General features: G+C 36.4%; 3 protein-coding genes across 31 annotated transcripts in view; 1 reads left to right on the plus strand and 2 right to left on the minus strand.

Annotated features, from left to right (window-relative positions):
• LOC105197149 (basement membrane-specific heparan sulfate proteoglycan core protein) overlaps positions 1 to 12,686 on the minus strand; it is a 166,399-nt gene extending 153,713 nt beyond the window's left edge. For 5 of the 29 annotated variants that reach the window (XM_039458004.1, XM_039458008.1, XM_039458007.1 and 2 more), the window contains exon 1: positions 11,876 to 12,655. In XM_039458004.1, the coding sequence (XP_039313938.1) occupies positions 11,876 to 11,953 (78 nt within the window). In that variant the 5' untranslated portion in view covers positions 11,954 to 12,655. Of the gene's footprint in view, positions 1 to 11,875 lie in introns of all 29 variants that reach the window. The other 24 variants (XM_039458002.1, XM_039458001.1, XM_039458003.1 and 21 more) reach the window with 13 other exon arrangements.
• A 5,521-nt stretch (positions 12,687 to 18,207) lies between these two features.
• LOC105197146 (uncharacterized protein YJR142W) lies at positions 18,208 to 22,465 on the minus strand. Its single transcript, XM_011163388.3, has 5 exons — positions 22,278 to 22,465; positions 21,545 to 21,642; positions 21,268 to 21,472; positions 20,709 to 21,188; positions 18,208 to 20,605 (listed from the first exon to the last, which is right to left on the minus strand). The coding sequence occupies exons 1-5, from the start codon at positions 22,351 to 22,353 to the stop codon at positions 20,481 to 20,483; spliced, it is 984 nt and encodes a 327-aa protein (XP_011161690.1). The 5' UTR covers positions 22,354 to 22,465; the 3' UTR covers positions 18,208 to 20,480.
• A 116-nt stretch (positions 22,466 to 22,581) lies between these two features.
• Positions 22,582 to 25,018, plus strand: LOC105197145 (probable rRNA-processing protein EBP2 homolog). Its single transcript, XM_011163387.2, has 4 exons — positions 22,582 to 22,722; positions 23,475 to 23,729; positions 23,807 to 23,893; positions 24,107 to 25,018. Exons 1-4 carry the CDS (start codon positions 22,645 to 22,647, stop codon positions 24,908 to 24,910), a joined length of 1,224 nt encoding a protein of 407 aa, XP_011161689.1. The 5' UTR covers positions 22,582 to 22,644; the 3' UTR covers positions 24,911 to 25,018.
• Positions 25,019 to 25,828: the final 810 nt, after the last annotated feature.

Below are 25,828 nucleotides of genomic sequence, written 5' to 3' on the forward strand. Positions count from 1 at the left end.
CAATACTTCATGTTTTATTTATAATAAATCATAAAATACAGTAAAATAAATTTCTATATTTACTTTGGGGGCTGCATGAATAAATCGTGCCACGTGTCGTCCAAATTCGGTATGAGCGCGATACGAGCTTGAATCTTTAATTTTCTGGCGGCATTTCGAATCCGAAAGTGATATACTCTCGACCTTCGTGATATCGGACGCGACATTTCACGTATGTATAACGTCTCGGTCACGGTGTAGGCCTGTTTTCGAAAGGCCGGGCCGGCTCCGAAAGACGGCAAGAAAGGCGGTCGACTTTCGGGAGCGACTCGATGGAGCGTGGATGAAATGATTTACGGGATCGTTTGCATAAAACTCCACACCCGTACATCCACGACACGGGATTACGTCACATCCGAGATGCGCCAGGGACAAACGTCCCTGATTTCACCGAGGCGATAGACGCCGTAAAACATATTGAAAAAGAAATTGACAAGATGTCGACATGATTCTCTCGCTTAATTAGAACTTGCCATAAAACAGTAAATGATTAATCCAGTCTATTAACTGCAAACTGGAAATGTCGAAAGTCAAAAACTTGGAAAAACTACTGTTTTAAATAACATTTATTTAGAATTACTATTTATATTACTAAAGACTAAAGAAGAGTCTCTTCTTCTTGAGAAAGAAATTAATTTCAAGAATGCTATGTGCATACATTCTATTATTAGAAATGTGTAAACTATTCGAATCGAATCTTATTTGATTCGAATCTGAATTTGAATCTCTACAAGTTGACAAATTATTCGAACATTTCGAATCTAAGAGGTTCAAATTCAAATCAAATATATCCATTTTATACAATCACATTTAAAATGACTTTGTCAATATAATCAATATCATTTTTCTTACATACTAATGTTTTTATTATTTCAAATGTTTTAAAATTCAACTTAATAATAATTGTGTTATTAATTAAATTTGTGCTTTAACAACAGGATTCGATTTAATTCGATTCGATTTGAGTAGAATTTTGTCGATTCAGTTCGATTCGGATTTGATCAAATTTTCTCAATTCAATTTGATTTAAAGTCAAAAAAACCTTAATTTGTACATCGCTACCTATTAATTAATCTAATAACTAATCACGATACTGAATATACTGACTGAACTCTCAACTTAATATTTAAATCAGATTTTTATCTGCTGTAGAATTGCTTTATTATAATTTGATAAGAGAGAAAATTTTTAACGACTTGCACTTGGTTGCTTTTAAATGTTAATTTAGTCGTCAATCGATTCAGTTTAATATTGTAAGTAACAATACAATGTAATTGATTCGATTAATCTGCAATTGGATCTGATTACACCTAAGTAAAATACGAATGAGTTTATTCAAGTCGTTCAAATATTAATCCCTTTCTATATACAAAGTGATTTCTAAGTAAGTCTCAAAATTTGAGAGAATATTCTTGAGCTTATTTTAGAAGAAAAAGACAAAGAGGGAGAAGAAAATATCCTAGGAAACATCTGTTTAAAATGTCACGTTTTCACAATAATTACTTGTTTTTAAAATACAGGGTGTTAAAGTTGAGGAAATTTTGAAAACGTAGAAAATGCCTAGAAATATTTTAATTAAATTCAGTGTGCTTATGTTAAGAGTTATAATTCAGGATTTCAAAAAATTGTTTAGTGCACGAGAGGAACAGTTTCGCTAAACTGTATAAACTAGATACAGATCTAAAAATAATGGTATTGAATAATCGAAAATAATTATGTCAGACATTTACAATGAGCAATGCTGCAAAAAGTTGTGATATTTTGGTAACCAGATTAGGCATTATGCTTAGTTACTTTAATGATCCAAAATTATTTTCAGATCTGTATCTAATTAATTTTTTTAAATACTTTATCAAAACTTGTTTTATGTATTAATTTAATACCTGCACCTGATGCAAATGTCATTAAAAAAAATAGCTAAATTTATAAGATAGTATCTCGAAAAGTGTGTTGCCATTTTAAATAAAAATCACCTCCGGAATCGAAATTGTCTCTCTCGTGATTCAAATGATCAGTAATTGAAATGTAGGTCAGAGTACAAAATATAGATCCAGCGCGATGTGCTTCTCGGACGCCGTTGATCCCGCGGCGGGATACGCAAAAAGCGCGCGGCTCAATTGTTCGCGGGAGGATCCCTGACTTTAATTAAAGGCACGCACCCTCGTAAACTTAAGTGGACGTTTACGCGCGCCTCCTTGAGAGCCTCCTCTCCCTCATCCTCCTGTTTCATATATCTATTTATGGCTTCTCCCGTAGACGCGAGAAAGACTTTCGATGGCGAGATTTCTCGTCTTCGTTATTCCGCCCAGACGCTTAATTGTCTGCAATGAGTAAGCCGCCACGCGCACACGAACTCCTGCCTCTTCTCCGAGAATGCGCCGGAATAAGCACGGAATATAGGAAACGGCGTTTATCTCCCGCGCGATACAATCGCGACGATAGATATCAGAAAGCTCGGACAGCTACCCATTAAGATACAAACAGCTTTTGATGATCGCTCAGAGTGATATACGACATATATACATATAATATTACTATGAATTATTTCGAGTCTCTACTTGATATCGTTATCATCATTTAGATACGAGATTTAGTTTTGAACCAAAGTAATTGAAATTAACCCAATAACAAGATCTTGTTACTTAACCGCTTGTCGGGTTTTCATGTTTTATTAGAGTGCTTTAACTTGCATTATTAACTAACTTCGTAATTAAAAGCTCGTCAAACTTTCTCATAGAAAATTGATTTTTGTATGTATTAAGAAATACGCGTTCGGCAGATTCGCAAATTTAAACAAATGTGTACCGTTAATAAGTATTAAAAAGTCGTAAAAATTAAAAAATTTGATAAATATTAAAAAAAAAACTCGAGCGTAATCTTCGAGAGCGACCGTTTATAATATGTATGATCCCGCGACGTATATTTATCGCGTCGCTGTTCATCAACTGCTACGTGGAACGATATCGTGCCATTATACGGGAGAAAGAGAGACGGAACGATGTCCGGCGATAATTGCGAGTGGTGGACTGCATATAAGTAACGTAAATATCGTTTCAGCGCGCGACTACGCGAGCTTATAAATAATCGCTCGTGAGCTCCGACGTGGCGTGACAAAAAAGTAGATCCCTCCTGGCGATACGGCATTTAAGGTTCCACTCGTCGTCAATCCTCAAGCACCCGTTCGAGGACCAGAAGTACTTGCAAACGACTTCTCTCGACGGTCTTTCGAGAATTTCAAACGGCTAGCATACGAGACGCGAGTGATAGCAACGACCGTACATGCGGGAACATTGCATCGAATATCGCGGTCCATTCGCGTGTTAATGAAGAAATTGGAATGCGCGTTCTATAAATAGAACGTTATGTATATTTTCAATAATTTATTGGCTGCCCAATTACCGTCGAGTAATCAGTAGTCGGTTTCTGCCGGCGAAAAAATTAATTAGGCGCGCTTAATCGCGAAGATGAATATCAACTCGATGCGATATAGCTTCCAGTTAAACTTTCGGCAAAAAACAAAATCGAGTTTAAATAAGATATAAGGTGTACGGTCACATCATTTTCATTTTACCAGGCGCCCTGTACAAACGTTGCGCTGACGTTTTTAATCTATCTCCGATCAGACTGATCAAATAAATTTCATAAAAAAGCGATAGTTCACAGCACATTGAAATTTTCAATTGGAGAGAATCCTATTAATATAAGCGCGCGGCAAGCTTCCATATATCATATTTTTAATAATAAAATAACGTAACGGAAATAAAATATGTCGATAATATGTAATGACAAGGGACATCAATATTAATTAGGCGAATTGTCAGCCGAACAATCGCATTGTAACGGGACACGATTTCCGCGACGTTATCGAGAATGTCAAGATAGGGTTGCCGCGTTCGCCTGAAATAATTAATTAAATCCCGAACGCGTGAAAAAAGGACTCGGGCCACCGTCGCGAATGGACTTCGTACAGTTAGGTAAGCGATTTATCGCATCCGCCTCTTGGACGAAGATCCTCCTCGTCCCATCCGTTTGCATTACGGCTTTCTTACGATCCTCTTCTTTTTTTCTCTCGTCCCTCACATGTGCATTCCGACTTTTCGACGACTCCGATGGTTTACATATGACCAGATACCGGCTCGGGATCCTTTTAATACCGCGCGGTCGACGCGAAAGATCTCACGATGAATCGCGTCGCGTGTCGTCTCGATTTAACTGACACGCCCATGGACAGAAATAATGATTCCGCCGATGCATGCGTAAATTGTGATTGAAGTATGCAACATTATTATTCAAAAAAGTGATAATTATTGCAATTTTGCATAAAATAACAACGATATAAAATAATGAAGCATACATTTTACACGTTTCGTAACACTTGGAAAATATTTCAAGGCAAATCACTTCAACTTTGATTATTTCTCATTTTGTACGACGTATTGTATGTCGCCTACAAGATATTTTGTGATTACAATAAATATTTTAGAGAAATATTAAAACTGCAAACGACTTCTCTCGACGATCGTTCGAGATCTTCGTTTATAAATGAACCCGTATACAAAGAGATCGTACGGATAGCGCGAGTTTAATTATCATTCCGATGTTAATTTACGAGTCCTTTAGACTCCTTTTAAATTTGGGTTAATTCGGCGCGACAATCAATTAAGTCCTCAAAATGCATGCGCGCTCCTGTGGGAATCGTCTGAAATATCCGTATGACTTCATTAGGGTCAACCAATGAAATTTATGGGCCTCTTTAACAAGTGGCACTTGCGGCATTAAAGACATCATCCAATACTCAATTTTCGAGCAGTTTAGGCCTCTTTACAGTCCATTCCATGTCGTTTTTGTGCGGAGGCATGATTATTTAAAATTTACACATATCATTCATAGCTTCGTCATTTCTATGGAGTAGAATGATATATCAGAACTCGTAATGTACCATTTTCGAGAGCATTCTTTCTTGATGACAGCATAAAAGTATAGAAATAAATTATAAGCTGCCTTTCTAGAAACCACATTCTTCAAATTTGTTGATAATATCACTTTTAAAGATAAATGCTTAATGAGATTAAATGTAATATACATAATGCAAATAATCATAATTTTAATATCTTTTAAAAGACGCATTTTTGATTTGATTTTTCTCAAGCAATACTTGTGCATTTTGCTACATTACATGTTACTCTTTACAAGGAAATTACATGTTGCACAAATAAATTATACCCGCTGCGAGACCTGTCATTAACGTGTGAACCGAGTGTACAAAAATATAAAAGGTAGTTCCCTTGCTCTAATCATAAAGATACTAATTACAAGCGATAATGGAAATTGTATGGGTTCAGCATTTTCAAAATTAAAACTTCGGAGAAATTACACCCACTTTGTGGCACTTTTTGAATCAAAAGCAATTTGAGTTTAGTAATTTCTTCCCATGTATCATCAATACTTCCGCCAGTGTAAAACACGCAATGAACGATATTAAATATCAAACAAATCAACAAATCAAATTTCACTTAATTAAAATGATCTCGTAACGAATTACCTCGATATAATAATTAACCTCTGTTCACTCGGCAGTTGAAATCTTGTCAAAGTTACATTTTTTCTGGATGCTCAAGCTTGTGGAAGCGCTGTAACGGCGAGTTTGAAATTCCTCCCTGCCCCAATGAAGCCCCACAAGGATAAATGACGATCTCTCGTGGTTGTAGAAACGTGAACTTTTCAAATTACCCGTAACCGTACGAAATTGCATGCTCAGAAACTCGAAGGATCCCCGATCTTCCGAGTAAATATGTTTTGTCAGTCTTCGTAAAGGTCGCGTATTGGACGAGTAGATATTAGGCATATACAACGCAAATACGCGAGATAAGTTAACGAGATCTGTTTAAACTTGTCATTTTGCGTAGCACCGAAAATTCTAAATGTTACACTTAAAGAAAGGGGGGAAAAAAACATAAATTATTTAAATATAAATTTTGATGCACCCATATAATATTTAATGTGAACCGGTCGAGCATCGTTGGTGCGGAGCAACAGTACCGTATCGAACGGATCCCGCCACGCTACATACGTGTGCATTACCATATTTTTCATAAGATACAAATCTTTCAGACCCTTCGCCCGCGCGAATCCCTCGCAATTCAAGCCGAAACGGTCAGGGATGGCGAGGGTACGGCATAGAAAAACAGGTGCAATAACGGAAGGATCGCGACTTTTTCTTCCACACGTACATTGTCATCTTTACGAAAGGATAATATTCGAGAGCATACCCAACGAATCGTGGTGATCTATTCCCCTCAAATCAAATGGGAAGCCGAGTCTTTTCGATTTTGCGAGACAAAATCTTTTCATAGATATAAATAAATATTTGGGACAGGAGGTTTAACGATTTGATTTATAAGAAATATTATACGAGAACAAATTTACATTTATAACCAATACGTCCATTAAAGTGAGAAATTAATTAAATTCCGTCGCGTATTAGCGTCCGCTTAATTTTATCGCCGCCGGCGTTTTAAAATGCATTGTCACAAAACACATACGTATTACCTAATACGATAAGGAATGTCGGGACATCCGAGGTTACAGCCAAGTAAGACTTAAAATTACAAATTAAACCGTAGGTATGACCTCCGTTTTAACGATATTCAGAAGTCGTCGGACGAGTGTCGGGATTTGGCTTTCTCTTCATACATATGTCGCAATTTTGCAATAAGAACTTTATGGCTTGCATTCGAAAAACTTCCACAACACTTGGTTCGAGCTATCGATAAGTACAAATTAATTAACTCTTGTCCCTAATATTTTAAGCATCTATGTATGGGTGTTTGTTAAATCGCTAAATTCAATAATCATTTTGCACTAAAAAAATTAATTTTATATATTTTAATTTATGTAAAATATATTTATATAAACAATTCATATGTACGAATTTAACAATTGGGTCAATAACACGTGTACTTTGCATGCAGATAAAAAATCTCATGTGCTTTAATTCTACGATTATCAGATTGCTCTTACCGTATATCATTTTCTTGATAAAGATAAACGGTTAAAATGCAATAAAATCACTTGCCTGTGGCGTATCAAATTTTAAAATATTATTTTTAACAATTTTAAAAGGTGTTACAAAAATAGCACAAATACGATATCTGACATCCTATAGTTTCACAGAACCTAATCGACAGCTTTGTGATAAGCCAAATCTATGCCAAGGGCGTCACTCTACACTGTATTGATAAATCGAGCATGACAAGCTAATGAGAGCAATAATATTTTCCAGTGCAGATGTCAATTATCAATGTTATTTCCCTAAATACGAAAACTGTAAAAAAGATTCAATATTATATCAATCACGATAATTAAAAATTCGGACATTAGTAAATCATTTCATAAATGTGTACTCGAGATAATGATACTCTTCAGTCGTTCAAGCTTTCTTTCTATAAAAATTCAGAGAGACGCGTTTGTACCTCATTTCATAATTGCGTTCACCCTTGCGCCGGTTACGACTTATAATACTTGTTAAGACGCCGGCTTGCAAAATGATCGTCTATGTATGCAAATGCCTGCAAGCGCCGTGAAATGATAATTCGACTCCAGATCGAGGAACGATTCGAAATTAATCAAGCCACCGACGAACCGTGGCGAACGTGCCGTTCCGAGAATAACTATTTTAATTCAATATCCGCCGACTCGATTTATCGAGTCAGTATCGTCTCATGGGTCAGGACGATATATCCCACCTAAAAAATTTCTCCACCGCCACGAAAAACACACGAAACTAAATCTTCAACGTTGGCAGATTTGTTCTCCCAATTGAAAAAAAGATACAGTTTACTGGATACAATTATATCAAGCAAATGCGGCTGAATTTAGGAATTACGATTTACTTTCATTGTGTCAAGAATAACGAGCAGATTTAATTCTAAAAGAAACTAGTTTCGCCAAATTAGTTCATAACAAATAAGTGTATATTCGCAATAATTAGATCATAAAATTTTAATTGAGACATAAAATCTCTTTCTCAGACGCCCAAAATTGACACGAACTGAATCATTATCTACAAAATAACTAGAACACAGTTTAATTATACCACAGTTCTCCAAAGTAATATCGATGCTCGATATCTAGTAGAGAGTGAGCAGAGGCATCGCTACTCATCATCAAATTTAAATGTCTTTAACCAAAAAACGATTAGCTTGTATTATTGAACACGTGCATCGTTGCGCGCTGATGCAACGAGAGCGTGGCCCGTTGCAGCGCAGCATTGCGCCTCAAATAGAGCCATTTACCAGGCTGCTTTGAATAGCGCACATCGCAGAAAAGACACTCATATCTCCTTATGTCTCGAATAAGGCGTCGCTTGAAATAGTCATAATTCGCCCGAATAAGCCGCGAAGCGCGAAAAGCGCTTTTTACACCAGGCCCTGATTCGCTATTTTATCTTGACCACTGGTATCGTGTTGGTATCACGATATTTGATACTCGGAACTAAAGATAATGCAATCGTTGTAAAGTCATCGTAGGTCAAATATGGGTGTTAAAGAGCGATTCCTGGTCTACGATGCATTTTAGTTTCGATGATGCACTGGTCCAGATTGATATTTACGATTGTAATATTGGTCAATCAATTATTATTTAATCGAGTTAATTGAATTATCGCCGAAAATTCTACTTTTCTCCTAAAATTGTCTCAAAGACGCGATAATACGATTATCTTCTTGTTTGCCATCTTTTCAAAGTTTTTATTTTATTTTGAAACAGTAGTTACTTTATTTAAAATTGTATTAATATGTAACATGAAACAACGTTTCACGTTTTACTCAAATGTAATACGATTCTTTTTATATGCAAAATTAATAACACTTTTATTTTTAGTAAATTACCTTCTTCGCACTAATGTTAAACATCTTTGTATAAAAATAATATTTTATTACATTACCCACATTTTAAAAAGCAGTTAAAAGATTTTAATTTATACATTTTAAAACACACATCAGTCTCATTGTTTTTTGTAAATTACGATCCAATTTTGATCTGACAGATTATATAGATTACTGATAAACAAACTATTCGACAATTCTAAGTATTGTACATTATATACAATTAAAAGCAATCATCTGGACATAGGATATTAGGAGAATTTTATTGTGCTACAAATTTATCAAATATTAAATTTAAAAAAAAAAACTCGATTAGAAGTGAAAACGTCTTGCCAGTGATGCATTTCCATTAAAAGTGTGCTTTTGATTTGTAGCATAAAAAAGAAACTTCAATATCTTGTGTGCCCGGAGAAATAAACCGTAACGTAAGTATATATAAAATTGTCGTGTTTAATATTATTTATACTATTTATACTTATTTATACTAATTTTAACATCTTTTGCAAATATTTTTAGACTTAAGTAAAAATAGATAAAAGTAATATTTTGCGCTTTATTACAATTTCATTTAAATATATCTTTCTATTTGATTTTGTTGACAGCAGGTCAGTGATTTTTTTCAGTTAGTACAAATACGCTTACGATGAAAATATATCACTGGCAAAAGTTTTCCACTCGAGTTTTTCCTAAAAATTATAATATTTGGTAAATTTCTAAATAAAATAAACTCCCAATATCTTGTGTGTTCAAATAATTAGGTTCATGACTATATATACATCTTCAAGTGTGTTTATTTAAAAAATATTAAATATTACTTTATTTATAAAATTGATTATATGATAACGCAGAGATTTCGAAGAATCTCTTGCTTTTTAAAATAAAATAAAATATCTACTAAATCGTTTAAATTATTTTTACAGATAGCAGATAAAATATTTTTATAAAACATTCAGATAAATATATCCTTAAACAAAATTCTTTTTTTGTTGGAAAACGGTATTTTCCATTGAATTTAAGAAATTTTTCCTTTTACATATATGTAAGGTGTCTCACTAAAAGCAACAGTAAGATTTTTCGACAATAAGACGATAAAATAATTTATTTTTGGCAATGTGACTCAAGATAGGAAAAATCGTTAATGCATTATTACAAATGCATGAGAAAAGAATGTATTGTTGAAGTTGCGAAGAAGCTGATGAAGGTCTCGTCATATCATACCACCGGCGAAGTGTCGTTTTGGCGGAAATCCGTGCCTCGCGGAATGATATTTCGCTGGATTGGCGGGTTCCGCAGAAACGATCGGAGTTCGCCACGACACGAGTTCAACTTGTGCTCGTCGTATCCGTTCCTACGGAGTTCGAGGTGTGATCGGAATATAATCGATTCGTGCGAATTATCCCTGGAGCGTCTCGCTGCCGGTTTGTCGAACAAGCCCGGCGGCGTCACGCATAACAATTCGATCAGTATTTTCCGAACCTGACGATCCAACGACATATTTCCGCGATCCACCGGTCCTCTTTTCCCATACCTGTTGATCGTTGTTAAATTGAAGGATTTCTTTGCACGACGCAGCGACTCGGCGCATCTTCCACGTCGCGAAAAAGAAACGGAAGAAGAATATAAAAGTCTCAAGAGCTACAAAACCTATCACAACATATAGATAGTTCAATAAAGAAGAAAATCTGATCTGCACCCATTTATTAAAACGTACTTTTCCATAAATTTCACGACAGAGAAATTTTGTATATCGTCGTATGATATTTGTAATAATTACATGATAAATTGCTGCAGTTATTTTTGCAACTTACTGTTTATTTTATCGCGTTCATTACATTTTAATAACTACGAAACCAACACTTATATTCGATCGTCATTCCAAAAATCAGAATGTTCAGATAAAGCGTCGCGAAGATTGAACGGCGGAAATATTTGACGTATATAATAAATTCTGGATATATTAGGTCCGTAATAGCTGTATCAATACAGCTGGTGACTAAATGAACTCACAATGACGCCAACAGTGTTGATGCAAATGACACGTTTAAATAATTAATCGATTTTTCTCAGCCGTCATTTTACTTCACTTTTATATCAATGTTCCAATATCCCGTCAAGATCGAAGCGCGCGGTACAGCTGGAGCACAGTGAGATGCTGCCTCGTACGGGTCGTACGCGCAAACGTACCGTCGCAAATTGTATACAACCGGAAGAATATGTCAGAGTCATGATATACAATTCAAAAAGGGGAGTACCGTCTCTAAAAAGAAGCGAGAGATCATTTGTAACGCCGCCGCACTCCATACGTACGAAATCTATCGCGACGATTTACGAGAGCGATAAGAGCATGCCTCCACCATGAGGTATGCGGCGATCTTTATCAGTAAACGTAAGTGAGACACATAACAGGTATAATCGCGGTGATTGAACCACACACGGGCTATCTAATCGCCATATGTCGCGCAGGGAGTTACCGAAATGCTTCAGCTGATAAATTCGCGAATATCACCGCGCGATAGCAGAACCTAGTATTCTTCAAATTTTAATTAATTCCAATTACGTACGAAGAGTCTCGAAAACAAGTACTCGAGTATACGATCGTATTAACGAAATATTAACGACGCTGTAAGTTTCCTTCGAACGCCATTTAAAATTTACCAGTGACAAGCTAGATTCCCAGAATTATCTCTCGTCAATTAAAATGTCAGACACGAATGTCAATTAAAATGTCTTACATCTTTAGCCATCGTTCAGTGGTATTACAAGTGTAGCATAACATATATAGAATTTTCTAAAAGGAGGATCACCTAACTCCTAACTGAACCAAAGCAAAACGTGTTTCGGAGCACCGCGTCCGCCCTGAGGTAAAATTCCACGGAACTATTGGTAATTTCGACGGATTTCGAGGACCAGGAGGATCCTGGTCCCAGGAGCAGTTTACTTGAAAAACTTACCTCGGATGCTGTCACCAAACCATCCGCCGCGATCAGCAACAGGAGCAACGCACTCTTTAGCAACACACGGTTCTTCATCTCGCCGCTGGCCGTCTGTCGCGACCGGCAAGGAATCACTTCTCGACCTCTTCGCCCTCTTCCTGACTGACCTCTTTCTCTCTCTTCCTACCTATCGTCGTCCGTCCCTCTTTTTTCTTCTCTCTCCCTCTCTCGTTCGTTCTTTCTCTTGGCACTGCGGGACACCTCAGCGACGGTACATGGCGAGACGGACGAAGGAAAAATAATTCCTCCAAGGACACGCGGGAGGAATTTGCCCTCTTGTCCTGCGGATAACGCTTGTCGAGAGCCTCCTCTTCGGCGGTCCTCCTCGCAGCTTCTCTCGCGCGAACGTCCGCGGGCGCGCGGGCGGACGAGATGGACGGAAGTTGACGACGATCGGGAGGACCGACCGGGACCGGAAATCGCGGGCGCACGACCGGGATTTTCTATCTTTCTCTCTCTCTCTCTCTTTCCCTCTTTTTCTCTCTTTCTCTCTTCGTTCGCTCTTTTTGCCAGCAACACGTCGGCGAGGAGGCCGCGACCACGCCGTGGCCAACAACACCGTACCGGCGTTCGGTAGCGTCTGAGAGGCCGAGCGTACCGACAAGATAAAACTTTTTCAAAAGCCCCCGTGGTTTTCCCTCTCCTCACACCGGGTCCGGCTCTTTCTCTCTCTCGCCACTCTCGTTCTCCTCGTCCCGCGCTCGCGGCCCGACTTCCTCTTTCTCCACGTTGGATTCTCTCTCCACCAGGAGGTGAGTTCGTCTTTCCCCCTCTTCTCATTCGCTCCCTCTATCACCGTCTCTCATTCTCTCTCTCTCCCTCTCCTTGTATTTCGCCGACGCGATCTCGCGGTCTCTCCCACTGCTCCGCGGATCGGCACGTTCTCTCCCTCCCCCGGATTCTTTGATCCGCCGTCTCGCTTTATCGGAGGATCTCTCCCGTCGGTCATCTCTCTCCCTCTCTCCCTTTCTCTCCCTCTTTTGATCCCCACCGTCGCAAGCGGTGGACGTGCGTCTCCCTTGGACCAACGTCCCCTGGGATTCTCTCCTCGTTTCCACTGTGGTCAAAGTTGTTCCCTGCTGCCGCTGTAGCCGTCCTCGGGCGGCGGGGAGATCGCTTAGGAGGCGGTCGGCTCGCGGCCGAAGATCACGGTTGCACGTTTTCACGCCCGCGCTCTCCGCGACCTAGGGATGCCCGCGACACTTGGACTACCAGGAAGATATCGTCGGTCTATTATTGATATCAAGCTTTTTTGTCGTATCGATTACTTTGTTTTTAGCTGAACGGTGACTAAACGGTGTTTAATCCTAAAATCAGTAAATCAAAGTAAATTTTATCGTATAACAATATTATACGGTTGTAGACTAAGTGACAGCAGAAAATTAAAATACAATACGAGAATAAATGATACATACGTAAATAAGAGTTTTCACAGCTGAAACTATCGTCTTGTTTAATTGTCGTGTGATTCTTCATGCGGTATGCACAGCCCAAATGTAATTTAATTACATTTTATTCCAATGTGAATTATATGAGTATGTCAGATCCAGTCATAACTACGGAACCCTGAAAAAATGAAACGTATTCAATATTAAAAATAGCATAAGAAGTGTTCGTGATACTCCAATCGATAATCTATTACTGATACTAAGTACTTTTGACGTCGTTTGACTTCATGACTTGCTTTTAATTTTATTGGACATCTAATTTATCTTTAGTCAATACCTAATGAACAAATATAAAACATTCGATTTCATATTATAAAATTATTATTTCAACATTAAAAATTGGAGCAATTTAAGCCAACTACATTTCTGGAATTTAATAGTAAAGGTACCTTGATCATTCGTTAATTTCAAGCACATTTTAATTTACTGCTGTAATTTAATTGCCAAAATGTATTTAATTTAAAAAATGTAATCGTTGCAGAAATAAAGATAAAATGTTTTCTTCAAAAACAAATTATTCTCAAATTCGGTGGAAAGTATTATCGTGTACGATCAATATATAACAAATCCTGTATAAAATTATTAATAATTTTATGGCAAATCTTGTATAAAATATGCGTTATCAAGTTACTCCGCGAGTTACTCTATCAAGTTACACATGCATAATATGATCTGTTCTGCGCAAAATGTAACCAGATGCGAAAGAACATTTTTAATCATCAGCCCGCTGTTTTAAGGAAACGTCACTGGGGAAAGTCTGAAAAAATGATATTTTCTCGTGAACCCGTAGCTACGAAATGGTTCTTTCTCTTTCGCGTTCATTGTCTCAGCAATGCTCAGAGGCAGACACGAGAGAGATGATCTCTTTTAAACAGGTCAAGTATCACCAAACAGTCGCTCCACCGTTGTTATTCGCCGCTCTTTTCTGCGTTGCACCTATTTTGTAATTGTCTGATGCATCTGTTAGTATGTGCGCGAAATCTCAAAATATTCTCGATGTATTAAAACAAGGCCGAATACGCGGTTCCTCGACGATGCCTGACGATCAGTGCGACGATTGCGCTAATTATTTAAAAAAATGAGATATAATTCAGCAAAACTCTGTAGAAAAAATTAAAGCAAAGTTGAAACAGTCATAAAAAAAATATTTTAAAATACTACGTGCAATGGTAATTAAATTGATTAATACAGATTCATAAAATTTTACAAAGTTTACAAATTATACTATGGTTATAAATCATTCAATACAATAAAAATTTTATATTAGAGAATGCAATTTTATACAATACTCAGTTATTGATATATACAACTTTATTGTGTAAGTCAAATAAACAAAAAATAAATAGAATTATTTATTTGACCATCACTTTATTCTCTGTAATATTTCCTAATATCACGATAATCCTTAAAATATAAATTAACCCTTTCGCACCCGTTGTTGCCCTTAGGCAACAATCTTCAGATCCATCTGTTCAAACTAATCGATAATTGAACAACACAAAAATAACAACAGCATTTTGATGTTTCCAAAACCATTAATAGGAAAAGCATGAAAAAAATCTGATACCATCTCTACACTGTTAGAAACAATAATAGAGAAAACAATTTTTTTCAAATAGAATTCGGGAGAAAGGGATTGAGAGAGTTAATATTAATGACTATCGATCTCTTACATAAAATATTTTCTGATCGGCCTTTGTAACTGTATAATATATATGTAAAAAAATATCTCGATACTGTGATTGCGTCAAAAGTGAAGGAATGTTTGCTACGATCGAATAACAAATCTTCGAACTCCCGCTGACAAGAATTAATCCCCTCCGATCGTGAGATTAAGATACACGGACGGCACATGAATCGTGTAAACAGGCACATGTAAAAGAATCGCGAAAAGGCGCCATGTGAATGCAAAGGCTATCATCGCAAGGTTATCGATAATACCAAAATAAATCTCAGGAGAAACGTAACAAACCCCGTTGACCCATTGATTTACGATGCGACAGCCGCATGGACCGCGATCGCGCACGTGTCTCTCACAAAGTATCGAAGACAATCGCTCCTTTTTTCATATCCCCGATTTCGCTTTCTGCTTGTTTGCCCAATCATATGAAATCCGCTATCGTAACAGTTGTTACGATGACGGAATTGCGATAACAGACATATGTATGTAATCTTTAAAAGAATGCGTGATTCGTCATCTGTAAATTAATCCTTCACACAGACGTAACCTCTGTTCAACAATATATTTCTAACAAAATGAATTGTTTATTCAAAGTTTATTCAAATATAACTCTTTTTTCAAAAATTTTCTGAAATATTACATTTCTATACCTCTCTCTTATATATTTAAATTAAATTTTTTAATAATCGTGTCTTGTAAGATCTATTGAATTTTTCACATGAAAAATAAAATTTTGTTACTTAAATCTTTAATAAAGTTTTATTATTTGTGTATTCTTGAAGCACAATTTGTGAAAATATCTCGTTTTAATTAACTATATCTACTTTAGACAAATTTTATTTGTAACAAAATTCTCTATTTATACCATGTGCTTGCTAATAAAACATTTAAAAAGTTAGAAATAAACATATAGAAAATACATATATATATACACACACATATATATATATCAGAATACATGTATAAATTATTTATATAAATACTTATGTAATTTTATGTGTGTGGGTGCAGTTCATTCACAATATATCGATATACTCGTATATTAAACATTTCAAACAAGGCCTTACATATATCAAATGTTACAGCATATGAAAAAGTCAAGATATTAAAATTTACATAATAAAACGTTTTAACGGAAAAAATATCAAATGAAAAAGAATTGAAATATCTCATGAAAAACGGTTCGTACTTTTAAGTAATAAAAAACAAAAGTTTTCAAAAGAAATTTGTATAGAAAAGTACGTGGAAATTATTGAGATGTTATTTCGAATCAAAGAAGTGGACGAAACAAATTTATTATCTCAATTATGAATGACAGCATTCGCACAGACTAATACGAAACAAATCGTAGATCGAAATTGAGTTTGCAGGAACAAATAAGCATATACGGCCCGAATAAGCATATCAATCAAAAACGTTTTGCTGCTCGAATTATGTTATTGGTCCAAAGAAACTATTTAATGGGGTCAACTTGCTTACTCGTTGAATGGAAGCTCGGGAACATTAAAGATGCCGTCCCCCAGGCGTTCATTTATTATGAATCTGAAATTGTTAGCGAATATCCAGCGTATATTTATTCGTACAAACCGCTTCAAATGGCAAAAAAAAAATTGATAACTACATAGAATAGATCACAGTTTATACTTCTGATAACAAATCAGCCGCTTAACTTTTTGTCCGTTGATTTCTTCATTTGCGTCTTCAAAAGATTTTTGTTTAAGAGCATCTTTCGTATTTAATCATAATTATGAATAAATATGATTAAGTATGTAAACAATTAAACTGAACAAGATTTGTAAATAATACCAGTAAATAGCACACGGGGAGTATCTCATTACAAAATTCATCAAGCAACACGACTGAAAAGTACGCGTTTAGAATACCACATTTATCATCATATTCAATTATAAATGTTATTTTATTATCACACGTGTTGTCGGTACATGTGGTTACGTTATATCGTCGTCAGTTAAACATAGTGAATAGCAAAATATACGTATCACAACGTATCCACATCTTCGCTTACGGTCGGAAATAATCTTGATTAAGCAAATTAACTGCAGCCAGGATTTGCATTTGTGTACGCTAGAATAATAAAATTAGTATGACAGTAAGCAATATAAGAATCACATGTAATAAAAAGCCAGTCGAAATATTTCTCATCGTTTATGTAAGTACAATCATCTGATTCTAGAACTACACACTTCTTACATTTTTAGCTACATCTTCGATGCAATCGATATTATCGTTAAAATTTTCACTAATGTTAAACAGATTGAGCATAGCAATCCGTATCTTTATACAACTTCTGTCTGCAAAACACGGGAGCATGGAATAACAACATACAGTCGGAGTTGATTAAAATCTTATATGCAGTTTTACAATTCTCTGCCGAAAATGTGCAAGAATAAATTATATTTTACCTCAAAATTATGTAAAAGTTCCTTTGTGCTGAAAAAAATTGTTTGCATTGGAGTAATAATTTACTATAAATGTATGCATGTTATATTAAAAAATCTGCGCGTGTAAAAAATCTTTCTACTCAAGATACATTTTACTAAAAAAAAGTAAAAATTTATCATAGTTTTTTATTTTATCTTTTCATAAATATATATATTTAGGAAAAAATTGATTAAAATTATTAAATCCTTTTAAATTATTTTATTCTTTAAAGTAGAAAATTATCAAAATTTTAAATTAAAACCATTCAAAAAGATGTTTAAAATACATTACTTTGAAAGATTTTTTAGAATCTAATTTTTTTGCATATTGCAAAAAAACTTTGTTTTTTTTTATGCGATAGTTCAAATGGCGAAACCGTATGATTAAGTCGCGAGCCGTGTTGCGTGCTCATTTAAACATATTAATAACGAAAAAATAGATGGTTCGTAAGTTTTTTGGATGCCCTTACACTCGATACATACTTAGGCTGCAACGAAGAATACAAAAGCTAAGAATGCACAAGCTAATTAGTATATGATCGCAGACAATCACTCATAATTACAATAGTAGTAGTATGCAAAACAACATAAAACTTGTAAGTTCTCTTGATATAACAGTCTGTAATAAAATCAGTTTCATTATTAATCGGAGTACAAACACTTCCGTCTTAAATGCACAATTCCTTATTACTGCATCAGAGTTAAATAATAGCATGTACGTCATGTAATGTAATACTATTTTATTCATGCAATAAACATATAACCAGTCCTATCCATCCCTATCACAAAACTGAATCATAGTAGGAAACAAAATCTTACTTAAAGTAAATGTATCACAACATTGTGTCTGATGACCAGATTAATGTTACAAGACAGAGAAAGAAAAAGAGAAAGAGAGTGATAAAGATGAGCGTGACTAGTATATTGTTACATTATCATCATTACAAAAGTATTAAACTTATGAAATCTACTACACAGTTCGGTTAATTCTTATAAGGTTTGACTGCAAAAACTTGTTAAACTAACAATTCTATAATTATCGCAATGTCAATTCATCGGCATATATGCAAGAGAGATTACGGAAAACTATACTTGAAAAGATTCTACTTGAAATTCAATCAGATTCAATTATACTATTTAAATTATTCTACAAAATATTTAATATTTTACAAAAGTTTTAAATATCCAAAACCGATATTTCTTGAACCAGATATTTGTAACCTCCAGTTTTTTGGCATGATACAGATGTTCACGTACTTCTTTCTTGTGCAGAAATACGATAATTTACTTATGAGATTAATATATATTTTACCATAACTGATATTTTTATAACAAATATATGAGATTGGATTTCACACTCATAATATGTAATGCGATTTTTGTAATAATGAATTTAACACGAATATTAACAGATTAATTATATGAATAAGTATGTATGCTCTTTTTTTTATGAGGTATAATATATAATATATATATATAACAATTTTTTAAAACACGATGTAAAATATCACATGAAGGTGTTAATAACAAATAGTTAATGATAATCTTCGCAATTCATCAATATAAAGCGATAATATAATACGTATTAATGCAATATACAACTCGATAAACTGCCATTGTAAAAGCAGAGATGAAAATCATAAATAAATATTATATACAGCTAAAATATTATATACTCATATGTAATAATATCGAAACATTATCTATTTATCTTCGAATATCCATGAGAACGTAATACACTGTAATTATTTATATTAATATTAATCTTATTTAAAATAAAAATATAATCTATTAAAAATATTATTCATTAAGAATAAAAATGTAGTAATACAATAATTATTAAGCTTTTGTGCTTCTCACTTGTACAGTCACTGACGTATTAATCATATACAAATATCATATTTAAATTTTCATATGTGGAAGTACTTAATGTTTAATTAAATTTGTAAAACATCAGCTTACAATAAATAATATAAATGCTTTCAATCTTCCTTTAAAAAATCACTAATAAAGAAAGATGCTGAAAAAATGATTAAGTTAGTAAAATTCACTTGAACACAAAGTCAGCACATGATCAGACTGTAAATTTTTTGACCTATTAGAAAAGTACATGATATAGTTCTTATAATACTGTAAATGTGATCTTAGTGTTATGCAGACTGTCTCCCATTGAAGCTGTGCTGCAAGTTTCAATATATATATGAAGGTATTAATAATTATTTTTTTAAAAATCTTTTACTCTTTTCAGTCCTTAAACGCAAGCTTATCGATAAACTTATTCTCTGGAATGCTGCGTCCATAATACTTTGTTTTAACTTTAAATGTATAAGTCAATTTTATTCAACGTCATTTATTACGATGCATCTGTTCAGTTGACAAGCACGATATTAATATAATTGGTATATGATTTCATTGTGCTAAATAATGGCAGGTTAAGCTGAAAAATGTCTCAATATAGTGTAATTAGTTAAAACTCATCTTGTGATAGAAAGAAATGTGTAGATGGAAGAAATTATCTGTAAAATTTAGAGTCAAACAATGTTACTAGTTAACACTTTACTGCGTCATACAAAAGATTTGTAAAAACTTTTTAATTTTTTTTTTTTGCTTTGAATCACACAAACTTGTATAGATAAGAGAAAAACGTTATAAAATTGTCATAAACATGTTATTATTGATGCAGTTAATAAAGCGTATTGAGTTTCTCTTTTTTTCGTTGTTAATATAAGATATGTAAAACAATGTTAAAATAAATGCAGAAATATGACCAACGATAACAGAAATGTTTTTTTATCCATAAATCCATAGTTCTCTTTATAAATTATAATTTTTATAAATTATAAAAAGTTTCTTAAGTCTTACATGTGTACAGCTGTGTATAATACGAGATTTCTCAATACTTGTTCAACGAAGAAACATAGAAAAGGAACCTCATTCATTTCATTCAATTCATAGCCATTAGCACAGTATAAATTAAAAGTCTTAACGAAACCTTAAACTTTTTCTAAAGCTTCGATTGCTTCGCCATTAGCCATTCTATTACTAGCTTTGTGTCGATGATTGTACATAGTTTGCAGAGGTACATGAAGTAACTCCACAATCTGTATAAAGTTAGGCTCTGAAACAAAAACAAACGAATAAATTAATTATCACGCAATGCCTTCTTGTAAATTATATTTAATTTTTATAGTAAATAACATATTTTATATATGAGATCTTACCATTCTCTGCTGTAATGTATCCATGTCTAATTAAGAAGTCAAGGGCAACTGGTACAGAAGTGGTTTTGAAATGTGGGGAAAGTATCCTCTCTAAGCATTCACTAACTGGGAGTAATTCGAAGGTCTCAACTTCTCCATCACTATTGTTTGGTACAAAGTCAGGCGGCAGTTCAAGATCATATACAAATTCTGTGTTGGGAAACAGGCCCCTCTCACTTTCAAAGAAGAACGACACACACCCAGCGCTCTTAAGCTTGGCGATAAGATGATTTGGAATTCCAGCTTCTTCGCCGGCCTCTTTTATCGCGGTCTCATTTATACCATAACCAACACTCAATCCACCGCTCACCATACTATCCCAGTATGCGGGCCATGTCTGTTTGTTCGGACTACGCTTTTGTAACCATATTGACAGGCCTTTAATAGGATCCATTACATAGCCGTTTATATCCACCCCATACTTCCGAATTCCAAATAAACCTGTCATTGAAAAAAAAAAAAAAAATATATATATATATACACCAATATTTATTTCTCTCACATTTTTTTGTATACTTACATGTAGCCGACCGGTCCATCTTAAACAATGGTTGTGTATTAAATTGTGCACGCACTTCATAGCATTCCTCCCTCCAACCTCGCAACGTTACAAATTTCCCACCTGCCATCCATTCTCTCAATACCTCATCAACACGTGCACTTCTTTCAGTGTAATCCCGAAAGGCTGGATTTAATTGCACATATTCAGGATTCACTTGAAATACCTTGAAAAGTAATATGGCATTAAATATATGCCTAAACATACAATAATAAAAAAAAGGATGAGACAAACTCACTTGAGGGTGATTTAATATCTCTTTCATAACATCTGGACGAACAAGTCCAACTTGTTGTCCATCGACAACAAAAGCCCTGCATTCTCCTGCATGTAAACCTAAGAAATAAACATTCATTCTTTCATATTTATTAAAATATTATAATTTCATCCTACATATATGTTATCAAAAATGAATATTTATTACAAGAAAATTTGCTGAATACTATTAGACAGTCACGTTTAGAAAAGAGAACAACACGCACATCGGATGTAGCAAATTTACAAGATTCTAAATGTAAACTTGACCAGGCAATTACATTTCTCTCGGAAGCATAAGCTATACGTCAACGTTATCGCGATCCCTTTAAACAAGCGTCAGACGCATCCGTCTATACAAAAAAAGTGGAAGATGATTTCGGAGTTATTCTGCGGGATAGGCTCGTGATCGTCGTCGACGACGCCGACGGGGACGCGGCGGAGACGCGCGCGCGCGCGCACACGCGGCCCGTCGATAATCGCATCCGCGATACGCGTCGGGATTGTCGGTTTTTTTTTTGTTCCTCTTCTCCACCCTATTGTTTTCCTCTGAAACGCGAACGGCAAATACATACACGAGACGCGAGATCGATATTCTCGGCGGTTCGTCGCGCGAACGACGACGGCCGCGTCGTTCCTATTGATCACGCAGCCGGGAGACGCATCGCCGGGGACAATACGTGGCGGCGCGGGCGCGACCCGTCGCGTACACTTACCTGACAGGTAGAAGCAGTTAAACTTGTTGGCGAGTTTCATTAAACGTGACATCGGCTTCTTATCGTTATCCGCCATGATGTTACGTCGTTGTCATCCGGCCAGCTGCGACGAAAATCCTGGCATCGAGCACATAATGCGTGTCAGACGAGCGCTTCGAGGACGATGGGTTTCCGCGGACTGCCGCCGCTGCGCGCCCGGCGTTCTACGATGGGCCGCCGCGATTGGCTGGTCCATCGGCGCGCAAGCGCGCGCGGCCAATCGGCGACTGCCGCTCACGCGTTTACCCGAACGCCACCGCTCGTTCACTCGCCGCGCGGCTTCCGATCAACGGGGATGGACAGACGTTGAGCGCAACGACGAAAGCGAATGGAGGGAACGCGAGAATTTCGATTGCAGAATCAAGCGGAATTTCGTCTCCCCGCCGTCGCGGGACTCGAACCAAACGTAATCGCTTAATTATTTATTCTTAATTTGTCGCCACGCTCCTCCCCGCCCTCGTCGCCCTTTCCACATCGTTCTCCGAGAACGAGACGTTGGCGCGAATTTGTCGCAAGTAATGAGAGCGCGCACGGGTGTGTCTCGGAAAGGTCGCGACTTTTTTCTTCGCGAACATTTTAGCGGAACGAAACTCGAAATCGACAAGTTCTTATCGAAATGTCAGGAAGTTTACTTTCAAATAGCAGTTTTCTTTTTTTTTTTGCGCGAGCAATGCGCGCGTAACTATGCAAACAGAACAAAAAGTCACGACATCAAAATGGCGTCAAAAGGACTCCAAAGTGATTATTTAGGGTCACTTTTTGATTCAGACGCGATTTATTTTATCGTTATTTTGATAGTATCCTGACCTGTTCTTTCGTTTGGATACCGAATTTGCGAGTCGCATCAAGGTTACTGCGTACAGTCTAACGCAAAAGTCTACGCGCGGTTACGCAATTTGCGCTGTCGTGCGTGCCTGTGGCCTGTGCTTGGCGGCTTCGCGTCGATAGTTTTCACGTTCAAAAAAGATTTCTGATAATTTTTTCGAAATTAATTTGTGCACGTAACAACAAAGAAAAATAAATTTTCGAAACTTTTTTAAGAAGAAATAATTTCTCAAAGAGAACTCTTTCTCGTACCGCGATATTCCCGCCGGATAAAAAGAAACATTTTTCTCTCGCAGCTGCGTCGGTACCTTACCCTACTGAATAAACTTCCAGATCCTTCCACCGGATGTCACTAGCAGTACGTGCGCCGTCGAGAGACACATTCACGGTTCACGGTGGCTGCAACAGCGGCTCGGACTTGGAGTAGTTGGAGTCTCCACTTACCGTGGAGTGGCGTGGTGTTTATTCTTGCCGTTCGTGATCACGTCGTACCGGTTGATCACGCGATTGAATAAAGGTAATAGTAAATTATTCGCAATGTCAGAAGTATCGGAATCAGACTCGGAGTACAATTCGTCAGACGAGGAGGTGAGTATCACGATTTCCGTTTGCGTTTACCATCGAGATCGTGCGAGATTCTAACCTCGCTTTTTCCACGTGTTTAGCTGCAGGAGGCCTTTGCGAGGGGATCATTGAAGTCGGGTCTCAACGTTGCGGTCGAGACGAGTGACAAACAGTCCAAGAACTGCGTGGTAAGAGATTGTTCTGTTAGAAATTGCTATGGTATATTTTGGAGTCGGTTCTTTAGATCTGTTCTTTTTAGCTAAACTTTGTGCACTGTTTATCTTTCTTATTTTTGTTTTCATATTGGAGAAAAAAGTAGAAGAGACTGTGCAAAATGTTTGGCTAAACAGACCTTGTGACATAATCTAACTGAAAGTTTTTTTTCTATAAACAAATTGTAGAGTCTCATGAAGCAAAAACTGGATGAGATAAAGCTGAACCTGCCATGGATTGAGATGTTAGACATGGTAAACGCACCTGCACCGTTGGCACCAGAATTGGCGCTCCAAATGCAGGAGCAAGAAGTAAGACGAGCTAAGCAACTACAAGGAAATAAAAAATTACCTCAGTACAATCCGTCCGAGGATCCTGTCTTGAACGACTTTCGTAGAGAGAACATGTTTCACCGTCAGGCTCAAGGTGCTGTCATGGATGGTATCAATAGGTTAAAGAAACTTGGTATAGTAACATCTAGGCCAGATGATTACTTTGCCGAAATGGCCAAATCCGATGAGCACATGCAAAAGGTACGAGAAAACTTGATGAAGAAACAGTCGATAGCACAGAGGTCAGAAAAAGTGAGGCAGATGAGACAACAGAAGAAGGTTGCGAAGCAAATGCAAGTCGAAGCGACTTTAAAGAAACACGCGGAGAAAAGAAAAATGATGGAAGAGGTTAAAAAGTATCGTAAAGGCGTACGAAAGGACCTCGATTTCTTGGATGATAAAAAGAAACTGCAAAACAAACAGCCAAATCATAGGATGAATTCAAAGGCGCAATTAAAGATGAAAATGAAAGCTACGAAATATGGTTATGGAGGTAAAAAGCGCGGTAGCAAATGGAACACAAGGAGCAGTTCGGCCGACGTTTCCGAGTACAAAAGACCACCGAAACCGGGAGATAACAGAAAAAGAAAAGATGGAAAGGGAAAGCAAAGGTTAGGCAAAAGTCGAAGAACGCAAATGAAAGCGAAAAGAAAGTCGTGACGGATCTTTGGTTAGTGAGTATCGTAATTAATAATCACATGTTACGTATTATGTTACATAATTATTTACATATTGCGTTTTGGTATAAAATTATATGATAATGATGTATATGATGTTGATTTACTTTCCTGTCTTACCTATAATCCAGAAATTTAGCGAGACATCAAAAACTCTCACAATCGTGAGCGTCAACTCTTTACGTAATAGACGCGAACTTATCTGCATTAGAATTTCAAATGCTGCCAATTCAGATGGCGCATTTTATTTTTGGCTTTGGCACGGTAATTTAATAAGTGATATTAAATATTTTAAAATACAAATTAATAGCATTTATTTGTCACGCGTGAGTCGATCCTATCGAGACGATTTAAAAATTAGAATTAAAGTTTTGGCGATCGCGCGTATCGCAGCGTGCATCGCGAGAGTTTCAATTGAAAACCGCGACAAAGAATTATCTCCCTTAAATTTCCGCTTGTATACAATATAGCGGGAAAGAACGCGCCTCGACGCGAAATTCGCGCTGCAAAATTCGATCACCTAACACATGTCCCGCATTAGACAATCCGTTGTATGTACACACGAAGCTACACGCGTAGGATGCCGATTACATCGTCTATTACACCCTCCCGTGAATCGTGCGCACCGATACACACGTATGTGAACGCGCTTTCGCGATGCTCCTCATTCCCCGTACAAACGATCTGCCGTTTCCGCCGGCTATCGGTGGTTGATCCATCGATAGATATATCCCGACATCGATAACGATCCGAACCTGTCGTCGTTCCTCTTGTAGGCTGAGTCTATCATTTGGACGTGCCTTGGCAAGCGCGGATTGAAAATTCGAGGGGTGCGCCGTACGTGCACGTGTAGGAAGCGTATATACCAGGTGATCGAGGAAGATGTCAAAAAATTTACTGT

Source organism: Solenopsis invicta, chromosome 15 (genome assembly GCF_016802725.1).
Source record: "Solenopsis invicta isolate M01_SB chromosome 15, UNIL_Sinv_3.0, whole genome shotgun sequence".
Taxonomy (NCBI): Eukaryota; Metazoa; Arthropoda; class Insecta; order Hymenoptera; family Formicidae; genus Solenopsis; species Solenopsis invicta.

Bases quoted from the DNA above. Each gene is read 5' to 3' on its own strand.
- LOC105197146 (XM_011163388.3), bottom strand. From the start codon at position 22,353: ATGGCGGATAACGATAAGAAGCCGATGTCACGTTTAATGAAACTCGCC. The intron at 21,473-21,544 runs GTGAGTTTGTCT...TTACTTTTCAAG, and splicing joins AGATATTAAATCACCCTCAA to GTATTTCAAGTGAATCCTGA. The intron at 20,606-20,708 runs GTAAGATCTCAT...TTTTTGTTTCAG, and splicing joins ATACATTACAGCAGAGAATG to AGCCTAACTTTATACAGATT.
- LOC105197145 (XM_011163387.2), top strand. From the start codon at position 22,645: ATGGAGGGAACGCGAGAATTTCGATTGCAGAATCAAGCGGAATTTCGT. The intron at 22,723-23,474 runs GTAATCGCTTAA...ATAAACTTCCAG, and splicing joins TCGCGGGACTCGAACCAAAC to ATCCTTCCACCGGATGTCAC. The intron at 23,730-23,806 runs GTGAGTATCACG...CCACGTGTTTAG, and splicing joins ACAATTCGTCAGACGAGGAG to CTGCAGGAGGCCTTTGCGAG.